General features: G+C 49.1%; 2 protein-coding genes across 2 annotated transcripts; one reads left to right on the top strand and one right to left on the bottom strand.

The window, feature by feature from the left end:
- Nucleotides 1-5: 5 nt before the first annotated feature.
- On the top strand, nt 6-9,625 carry LOC131207144 (follicle cell protein 3C-1). The gene is made up of 2 exons (XM_058199754.1): nt 6-544; nt 9,547-9,625. The coding sequence occupies exons 1-2, from the start codon at nt 6-8 to the stop codon at nt 9,623-9,625; spliced, it is 618 nt and encodes a 205-aa protein (XP_058055737.1).
- LOC131208533 (large ribosomal subunit protein eL42) lies at nt 593-1,436 on the bottom strand. The gene is made up of 3 exons (XM_058201316.1): nt 1,365-1,436; nt 953-1,126; nt 593-886 (listed from the first exon to the last, which is right to left on the bottom strand). The coding sequence occupies exons 1-3, from the start codon at nt 1,365-1,367 to the stop codon at nt 749-751; spliced, it is 315 nt and encodes a 104-aa protein (XP_058057299.1). The 5' UTR covers nt 1,368-1,436; the 3' UTR covers nt 593-748.
- Nucleotides 9,626-10,897: the final 1,272 nt, after the last annotated feature.

Genomic DNA, 10,897 nt, shown 5'->3' on the forward strand with positions numbered 1-10,897 from the left:
TCAGCATGGTTCACCGAAATTGCAGCTCCATTCTACTAAGTGTTCTCAGTTTCGTCGTCCTGTTGCAATGCATTGCGGCAGCAAAGTATTCCCGATTCCGTTTGGCAGACACTCAGCGAAATACTATCCCAAATGTTCCCTGCACATGTGCCATCTTTCTTACCGGCCAGTTCAATCGTTTCAATCGAACGGAACAACCTAAGGGAAATCCGGGAATACAGCTGGAGCTGATGCAGCACTTCACCTGCACACCGGCCGGCAACAAGCAGTGCTCCAATCGGTGCCTTGACGCGATCGTCAAACATTTGCCCAACTCGCAAAACGTTATTTGTGCCACCATCGACCGCGATTGCTACCGGGAGCGCGCCTACCTCTTCTATCAGAATTGCTCCCCACGGTGGATTAACAGCAATCTTTCGGCGGGTAAGGAGTTCTGCTGTCAGAACGATGAACCGATGCGCTGCAATCTGATGGCAGAATTGATACGGCAATCGTTGCTGGAAAACGGTAACAGCACGTCCACATCGACCAGTTACGAGGAAGAGTGAATTAATAAAGAAATGTACAAAGACCCTAGCCGAACGGTAACCGATACTTTTGTTCACATCATGAGCAAACGCAGACCGGACACATGCCAACAGCTTCCGTTTCGTGGTAACCTACGTTGGCATCGAGTACAGCCGGCGTTTGACGTTCTTTTATTCACAATGTCGATTCTCAGCCCTCTTGAAACAATCAAAACACAAGCCTAGAACTGAATCATCTGTCCCTTGCGCTTCTTGTCGCCACCGAGCTCGAAATGTTTGCAGCGCTTCAGCGGGGTCTGTTTGCGGTACTTGCAATCGACGCACTCCATACGCAGCACAATTTTCTTGGTGGTCTTGGCCTATGGAAAGAATGATGCCTTCGTTTATTGCTGGTTCCTGCGGTAAAGCGAGTGAGCGAAGGTTACCTTCTTCCTGAAGATGGGCTTCGTTTGACCACCGAAACCTTGCTGTTTACGATCGTAACGACGACGACCCTGGGACGCCTTTCGTTCCTTCGATTTCTTGTACTGCGTCACCTTGTGTACGCGGTGAACCTTGCACTTTTTGCAGTATGTGCGGCGCTGCTTCGGAACGTTGACCTACAAATTCAGAAGCACAGAAACAAAATCACCATCAATAGTCGGAACAGATGACCACCGCCACACCATAACCTCGGTCGCGACCGAGCCTAAGCAAAATGCGTGAAAATATAGAGCAAAGCTTGCAGTACACTATATGTACCACTTTTCCCTTCACAATAGCGTGTATTTAAACTAAACCACAGCATAATATCAACTTAAATACTTTAGATTTTAACTAATTATAAACAACTTGTACCATTTTGGATGTTCTCGTCGATTCAGTCTCAAACGAAAAGAGGAAGCAGTAAACAGTAAACGTCAAATGTACCGAAAGTGACAGCAAAGTGATTTCCGGCGTCGGAAACGTCAAGAAAACATTACTCATACATATTAATTCAAGCTAGTGTAGCACAACTTTCAAACGTAAAGTGAGCGCCCTCTGTTAGCGGATAGATTTGAACTCTATTTGAAAGGGCAGTTTCATATGATGAAAATAGTTTAATTTCATTTTTGCGATCATGTTAGTCTATTTTATAAATAAAATAAGAACTAGTAGTATTAAAACCGCTTTGAAATTTTTTGCTCTTAATTAAATTGGTACATCACTTTTACGCCCTTGCAAAGCGGAAAGTGCGTTAAGGTCTCTATTTCATAAATGAGTAGTAAATTCTTCAACATAGTCCTTTTCGCATAACAAAAATAAGCTTTCAAGTAGAGGGCCATCTCAGCTACAACGGGTGACTGATTGTTTCACCAGAGCCAAATTTTATTTCACCAACCTGCCTCCTCCGGAATCATACGTCGGTGCACGCACGACGAATCAGCCGAACGACGGTTCGATGTTCGTTCGAATCAAATAACCATAAGACCACCTTTGGTGCCGACTCATTACCGTAATGTTCGCCGTTGGTGGTAACCGTCAACTGCTGGTAAATAAACCACCGTCCGTTGATCCTGTCGCTGGCCGCCGCCTTCACCTGACCTGGCAATGGTTGTTTAAGATCCGCACGAATAAACACACATACAGTCGTGCGCTTCGGAGCCGGCTTCCCGGTGCCCTTCCACCCCGTTCCGTGAGCGCTCACCGGGATCACCTCAACTACCTCAATTATTTCGCGTTCGAGGACAATCGCAGCTAAACTCCTGGTTTCTCCTGTTTCGGCTGTTGCCGGCCGGATCCCTGTAAGCCAAAGCGTGAGCGTCCTCTTCGCACATAAATTGTCATTTTATGGTTTTTGATGCGGGACAGGGTTTTATTTTGTATTTCGTACACTTACGAGCACTCTTCGTGCGTTTTGATATCCCCGAGTTGCTCCTTCTCACGTTAATTTTGGGCTGCATGGTTTTACCTTTTCTCATTCGGTTCTCTTTCACTTTGTACTTGGCGAAATGTCCACTGTGTGTTTGTTTAAAATTTAAACGAACTCTTTATGCCTGATACCGTAGTCACTTAAGTCGTCCTTTTAGATTACACGGACCTAAGTGTTCCGCGCATTTTGCACTCCGCTATCGTTCGGCATTCGTACACACAGGGCCACGGGTAACAGGAACGCTTTGTACAATAAAAAATATCTTATGATACCGCTTCTTATCATCGTATTTTTCTCTGCTGCCCTCCTTTATCACAACGGAAGGCAGTGCAGTGGTTTCTTTATGCCAGCAGGGCATCTCCGCTCCCGAGACTTCCTTGGTCCGCTTCACTTGTCGTCGTTTATGTCCCAAACCCTTTACCAACGAATGCCCCGGTAAACAACGAATCATCGCACAAACATCGTACATCGCCAATCTTAACATCTCCTGGCCTGTGATTCGACTTGCTCATTAATTTGCAACATCATTTACGATTCTGCTTTCCTGCTTGCCGCACACAAAAAAATGGCCGACTTTTGGATTCTCTCACCAAGAGAAGCAGAACACCGGATCGAGGATCAGGACCGTTCGGTTGCCTCGATGCTAACACTTTGAGAGGTCTTTTTTCACTGCTTCCTCCTTGATGCAATTTGCCAAATAGACCTCAAAGATCCGAGCATCCGCTCACTTTATCTTCACAACTTCCGGACGGTGGATCCGGTCGTACTCTCTTACAGTGCGGATCATGTTTGACCACGCCAAATAAGCAGGAAGAAAAGGAAGTAATTATTAAAATTATTTCGGAATGATTTGCTGTCATGAAATGTATATTTATTGATACATTCGGATTAAAAGGAAATTTTATTTAGCGCTTGGCCTCATCACAATTAGATCAGGATGCTTTCCATTCTATCAGCTAATCACGCTTAATGAACCACAAACCTTGGGTTCCATGGCCAGGCCATAGAGAACGAAATCTGGACGGAGCCCACACTTTGTCGCGACAGGCCCCATCTTCCGATTGGTGTCGAATAAAACTTAAAACAAGCCATAACGCAAGAAGCCACACACGGGAAACAACTTTCAACGTGACGCCGAACCCTCCCGTCCGGCCACACGCACTAACCGGCCGAAGAAAGGAGGATAACAAGCCGGCGAAGTCCTCCGGTTCCAAAAAGGACCGGGAACGGTCGGCCGGTGGGGTGATAAAAGTCTAATAAAGGAAACTGCATTTCACTCGGACTTGAGACGTGGCGGAACCAGAGAAACAGAAAAAGGCTTAAATTCGTTACAAAATAAAAGAAACTCCCCGAAAAAATAAAAGTTGGACAGAGTGGCCGAGGGCACGCCGAGAGCAAAAATCATTCCGAACCGATCAAAACATTTTATGTACAAGCTGTTCGACCACTGCCGGGCGGCGGCGGGAGGGGGACGCACGGTCACCGCGGATGGTCACATTCTTTCTTTTCCATCCGATCCGATCCCGGCCGTCCGTTCCCGGCCCGGGCCACTCACCACGTGTCCTGACGCCCGGCGCGGCTCTTGTTGTTGTTGCCAGTGGACGCAGCTTCAATAAAATTATATGAGCCATTTGCATATCGTGGCCGATGAGTTGATGAGCGGGATTTTGATGCTTTTCACACGGGCCGCCCGCGTCTGATTCCACCGGGAAAAAGGGACCAAGATGCACCGCGCGAGTCGGCCCCGCGGAGTCGTAATCTTCATGCCTGCCGAAGCGAAGCGAATGACCTCTGGTTTGATCTCTGGCTAAGGGGGCGCTTCAGCTTTTACCGGTGAAATACTTCCAAAAGGCCAACCCAACCGCAGCGGAGACAGATAACTTCCCGGAAGCGTGACCAGGGTGACCGGGATTGACATGATCGATTTTTTTCCCTCCTTCCCGTCGCTCGCACACTGAGCAGTTAATTGCTGGACGACGTCCGGGAAAAAGGTAACGGAAATGGAGCAGTAAAATTTAAAACCACTGCGCAGGATACGCCCGGTGCCAGGATAGGCCGCGCTGGCCCGATGATCCCTGCAGTTCCTAATGAGATGCGAGTGGAAGAGATAAATTAGGGTCCGCAGCGGATGATCACGTGATGATCGTTCGAAGACCGACCGAAGACCAACGTTTAACGCTAAGCCGGATAATGCCACGCAATGACACGAAGGCCAGCTGCTGGTGCGCTTTGCTGGGCTACCCGGTCAGAAGCTAGGCACCCAGATTTCACACCCAGCCCGCGGGCGGACGAGAAAGAAAGCAAAAACGGGGCTCTGGGAAAGAACGCGCCAAAGATCGCGTTGGAGATAGTGAAAACGCAGCCGAAAACAAACAGCGAGCGCGCAAAGTAGCGGAAAGGGTTGAAATAAAAAGCTCATAAATTAATTTATCTCCCCGCCGGGCGTCGGTTTCCGCCTAGCTGGCCGGGTCTGCAGGGGTCTCGAACTTCCGTTATCCGCTCGGCCGGCGGCGCTCGTATCTCCTTGGCAGTCCGTCGATGGGAAGCTTTCGGGGGGATCCTCTTTCTTCGCGGCCTCATCTCTCTGGCGGCACTGGTTTTTATTTACATTGCAAACAAATGTTTTACGAAACGAGCTGGTGCGAAAGAATGGCTTGTTTTGCGTTAATTTTCATAGAAAAGACGGTAAGACTACATCAAAACTGGAGCAACCATTTGTAGGACACCGTGTAAAGAGCGAGCATGTTTTGCATTGAAACACCTCGTTTTGTGATAGTTTTATAGCATTCTCAAATGATCATCCCCAAAAACTTTAGCGTCGAGACAACAACTAGATTAAAAGGCACTTGCCGAACTTCCATTTTGAGGCCAAAAAATCTGCTACAAAAATCGAAAGACCGGCGTATTCACCAGTTAAGGACTTCTTTCGCGGGAGCTTATAAGTGGTAGTAGTAATACTATATATTTGGGCATTTTATTTATCTAGTTCTGCTTCATCTCGATTCGAATAATGTATCGAATTTGTAGGTAACATCAACAAGTTTGCAAAAAATTCTCCATCTCAAAAAATCCTAAAATTCTGGGGTCGTTACGATCACTATCATCATTCATATTCGCTGCGATGTTCATATTGTGCTGTTTGATTTGTTTTACTAATCCCAAACCCTATTACTTTTCTCACGCCATACACCCTCGTGGTCATTAGGTGTGTTATTGGCCAACTATTCATTCTACCAAACTCTACCTACAAAACCGATCTTCGTGCCGCGTGAAAAGGAATCTAATAACTCACCTTCCCCCGCGAACAGGGATTTAGGAGGGATATTTTTTTGTTTGGTCGGTCGGGGTCGGTTTCTAAAACCAACAAAAGCAGCTGTGCCACGGGTGCCTAATGTGTTTTTAATTCGAAACCGCTCTAGGAGTGTGAACAAAAAATGTCGAGCCGCGGTCCTTCCGTCTTGTGGTGTTTTCCAGGGAATTCACACACGCGAAGCGTGTCGCGTGTGCGCATAGAAACCACAACGGAGCCAGGATAGATGTTGGTACGTGTAACGAGCAAATAGTCGCTAATCATCGCTGACCTTCACGGTGAGCTTAGTTTCCCACCAAACCGCGGCATTAGCGGGCAGCCCATTTTCCTGCACCCGTCCCGACCAACCCGGGCTGGCCCATTCCATTCGCGCCATGTGTTCTTCGATCGTAACCACGGACTACGCTGCCAAAGAGAGGCCCTGGTGTCTAGGAAGAGTAGAACGGATCGATCGGCGTGTTCGGGATGGCAACTTAATTAAAGTCCAGTCCTCAAGTCACCGGCTGCTGAAGTATTGAATTGGAAATCGCACTTTGCCGACGGTTCAGGACTGGATACGTTCAGGTAGCTCCCAGAGCTCCCTTCGAGCTTCTTCCTGGGAGAGACAAGTCCTCCCAAGGGGACGAACTCTGCGTAGCGATATGGGAACCATTGACCGCACACCTGTTTTGTGGTCAACACTTTATCAGCTTCCCTTGGGCAGCCTCCCGAAACAGTAGCAGCAGCAGCAGCAGGGTAGCGGTCGGAGTGTTTTGTCCGAGAGGCCACACAGTCGGCCATAAAACAAATGGAGCCGGCTTTCGAAAGGATCGTTTGCATCTCCTCCAGTCGGCTCCACTAGGGTCCAGCCAGGCCGGGTCCCACCAAAAAGCCCGCCGAGCGTTCGTTTAAGGGCTGGAGCCGCCAGACACTGTTGTGTTCGGAAAACACATCAAATTTGGTTGCACCGACGACCGTACGGCGGAAGAAGCGAATGTACGGCAATTATCAACATTGATTAAAGTCGTAAAACCACCCCTCGGCGGCGTTGGCCCCGGATCAAGGGCCAGTTTTGGACCCAACCAACTTCATTGACTTGTTTGCCGCATTGGTGCCTTTTCGGCCCTCGGGTGCCGAGTGCCCAGTCCGATTGCAGTCCTGTGGCGGAGTGTCTGTGCCGCCCCACCCGAGTGCGATGAACCCGCGATGTCCCACATTGGCCCAAGGCCTGGCGATGCACAAAAGACAACCCACACAAACTCAGACACGGTAGGAACGATTCCAATAGGCCACCGAGAGGCCACCCTGACCGCTGCCGCTTCCTGGCATAGGAGTTCCTCGGTCCGGACAAGACAGGGCGAATCGGACGGGGGGCCGTTACGGGCGGGTCCAGTTCCGTTCCGGTTGGGCGATCGGCGATTAAGCCTGGTGCTTCGGTGGGCCGGCTGCCGGTAACATCCGTATCCCTTGTGGCACGGTTCACGGACTACGGACCAACTATGGGCCAGCGCTGACGCTGCCGGGCACGGTTGGCTGGACAACGAACACACGCCCCAGGGTGGCGCACCCTGCAGCTCGGCTCGGCTCGGCACTCGGATTGTGGAGATTGAATAGGCCCAAGGTGCCTCCGAAGGGTGTGGCATTGCGGAGTGGCGGGGAGCTGGTTCGTCGCGGAAGGTAAGGTGATGCACGCTAGCTGTCCTGCCGGGCTGAAGCACGACAATCCGGTCGGTCCAGCGAATGCCAGCATAAATGGCCAAGGGCGTACCGCAACTTCAAATCGTTGCTAAGCACTATTTTGATAATTGTGTCCAAACACATGGGCTGAAAAGTCCCCAGCTTAAGTCTTAAGTCTTAGCTCTACTCATAAGTTTGCGAGGTCTTGTGCTAAGAGTGACACTCCTACGTTTGTTGTTTGCAAAACAATGGATCAAACAGAAGCTCAAGCGTTCAACCGAAGCAAAGGCTTGAAAAGTGTTATAAGGACTCCGCTCCACCAAACGTGGTCGTAGAGACACCGATGCTGGAGAACGCAGTGGACGTTTAAATGAGGCGGTAACACCCGAAAACATAAGAAAAATCCACATCCACAAACAACGTTGTTGTTTCATCAAAGTCCCTCAAAACAATCGCATGATCAAAAATGAGTGCACTTTTTCATTTGATTATAAAAATTAAACGGCCAAATATTTTTCTCAACCTTTAGTTATGTATAAAAAACCGTTTTGGTTGCTGAAAATTGGGAAATATTAATCATTTATTTCCAGTGTGGTAGGTCGTCAACTCATTCGTCTAAATTTCGTTGAGACTCATGTCCACCTCGGCTAAGTAAATAACCAGAATTGGAGCAGAGCAGAGTAAGTGGTTCGGAAAACAAACCTTTCGTGCAAGAGAAGCCAATACATTCAAAACGAGTGACTGCTTGGTGCAAATTTTGGCTGATTGGGTTCTTCGTCGCAATTGAAGCTGCGGATTTGGACGTCATTTGGTTTCAACAGGACAGCGCTTCGTGCCATACTGCGACAGCCACCATCGATACTTATGTTGGGCGAACAAACCAGCAACTATTGACAACTTCATGTCGCAAATTCAAATTGCTATTGCCGAAATAGAACCAGATACAATCGAAAATGTACTCAAAATAAGGTCGACCGAATGAGCTACTGCCAAGCCGATCGTGGTGAACATTTGACCAAAATTGTTTTCCCTAAAAAACGAGATGAATCAGCCTTTCACATAAAAGTGTAAACATCGACAAACATTAAACCTTTTTTATGATCAAATGAAGTAGTGCACGTTTTTTTGACCACCCTGTACATGAGTTGAACTACGAATTCGCCAGGTTTGGCTCCCAGGGACTACATGTATCTAGGGACGAACCCGAAATCTGTCTTACTGTTCCTGTAAAAACACTATGAGTTTTTGGTTTACTACTTAGTAGTAGTACCTGGATTCGAAAGCTTCTAAGGCTCCACTTAAACGCCAACCGGTACAGGATTTAAATTTTTTGATTGAGCCAATCTTCCGGCGTCAAACTTATCTTAATATTTTGTAAACTGCCCCACCACTCACACCGTAATCTGTTGGCACTTTTGACCGATGGCCGCTCGATAACGGCGGTTCCTTCGGGATGCTCGTGTGTGTGGCGCTCACTGTGCGGGGACGGTCCGTCCGGACCGTCTTTGAAGTGAAACGACCATTAAAAGCATTTATAAGGCGTTGTGGCCAGATTTTTACGATCGTTTACGAGCTCATGGCGGCCGGCTGACGGTCCGAAACCGGACGGCTTCCTTTCTCCTGGCGGCTGGATGAGAACACCGTCACCGTGAGGGAAGATCGTTCGCTCGGTTCGGAAGATGAAGTTTTGAATTTCTAATCGCCCGCTAGTCGCCCGAGTGTTTGGAAGAAAAAACATAAATCAACACGCCCACAGCACGCATTTCGGTTGATTCCGTTGAGTTGTGTGCTGTTCCGAGTTCGACTTCACTTTCAGGACCGAGTGTGTCGGACTTCAAGGAACTGATTTAATGCCACGAAAAGGCAAAAAAAGGGGAAGAAAGGAAACCAGACAAAAGCAGAGTAATTGAGCCGTACACGGGAAAGGAACCAGCGAGGAAAGCTTTTGCATGTCTTTTTTTTGCAACACGGCAACGAGAAAAGGCGTAATGAATTAAAGAAGAAAATTTTATTCCCCGAAGCCAAGAACAAGGCAAGAATCTTCCACCACGACACGCGGGGGACCCCACTCGAAGGCGCGGGGAACAAAAATGATGTAGAAAAGAGACCGCCGACGGACAAAACAAAAAAATGGCAGCCCGGCCAGGATTTTTACGGCGGAGAAATGTAAATGATCGGGACTCAACGGCAACGGGAGCAATAAAACATCAACTACCAACACAAACACGCGCGGGGGGGTGAACGTTGCGGAAGGGCCAGGCGGCCGATTGTCCGAAGGTGGCTAAATGAGTGGGAAGTGAGTATGGCGGGGAACGGAAGCACAACCTTGGCCAAATCGACGGACACTACAAAAAAAACAAAATATAAAAGTATTAATATGAGTCTACTGAAGAAAGACTAGAAGAAGGTGTCATTTGATAGGAAACATTACAAAAGTGCCAATACTAAACTGATAAGGCACCGTACGCCACTGCGAATCCTGCAAAGTTAATGAGATGCAAATGTTTGTTTAACCAACATCGCGGCGGAAAAGAGCACGCAAGGCGAACAATAGAGCAGAGAGAACAAACGAAAAGAGAAAGAAAGGAAGACAGAGCGCAACAAACACACGAAAGCCAAAAGAAAGAAAGCAGCAGATGAAAGCCAGAAAGAGCGGTGGCCGATGGAGCATTATGGGGAAGTGCTCGGTGGCCGCCGAATTAGCCCCGAAACTCCGAAAGACGAAGACGAAGGCGAAGACGTCAGACCAGATGGCTGACTGACGGCCCCGCCCGCAGCCCCGGGAAACACCGGGTGACAGGACGCACGCGTTCCGCCGTGTGCCGTGTCCGGCGACGTTGATCCGCCACGATTTTGATGATCCTCTAGCTTCCTCTTTTGGCGCTCGTTCGCTCGCCGTGTCCCGCTTTGGGCTCCCAAATCAAAGCCTTTCGCCCCCGGGTTGGCGTGAGTGAGAGAGACCGCTGGGGAAGTCCCGGACCCGTACCGGCCGTACACGGGCTTTCAATGTTCTTTCGCGCGACTCGCGATCTCCACCTTGTGGCCAGCGTTTCTCACGTATTCTATTGTGTGTGTTCGCCTCACGCTGTTCCGTCGCCGTTGTTGTCGCAGTGTTCCCTCCCTTCCTTCGGACGTCCTGTGTGCGATGCAGAAGGGACAGTTCTTTTACAACCCCGAGGCTGGCCCGCCTCTGGTTGCTTCATTTTTGGTGCGTTCACTTGTCGTTTGTCTTCCGGCCATGACCGTATTTAATGGGTTTTCTGCTGGCCCCTTTTTTTTCGGGGCTCGCTAAGTGTGGCTTACTTGCGGACTTACGTACTGGTTTTGAGTTGGTCGGCTAGAACACGCTGGCTAGTGCGGATCCTTGCTCCGTTCACCAGAGCCTCGAGTGGTCCTGTCTACAGGTCCCGACCGACACCGGTGAACTGGCGAACCGATGGTCCTCCGATCCGGCCATCCGTCACGCCATTGCGCTCGCCACGCGGGAAACAAATCAAGCCGGCGAACTGAACC

The sequence above is a fragment of the Anopheles bellator genome, chromosome 2 (assembly GCF_943735745.2).
Source record: "Anopheles bellator chromosome 2, idAnoBellAS_SP24_06.2, whole genome shotgun sequence".
NCBI lineage: Eukaryota > Metazoa > Arthropoda > Insecta > Diptera > Culicidae > Anopheles > Anopheles bellator.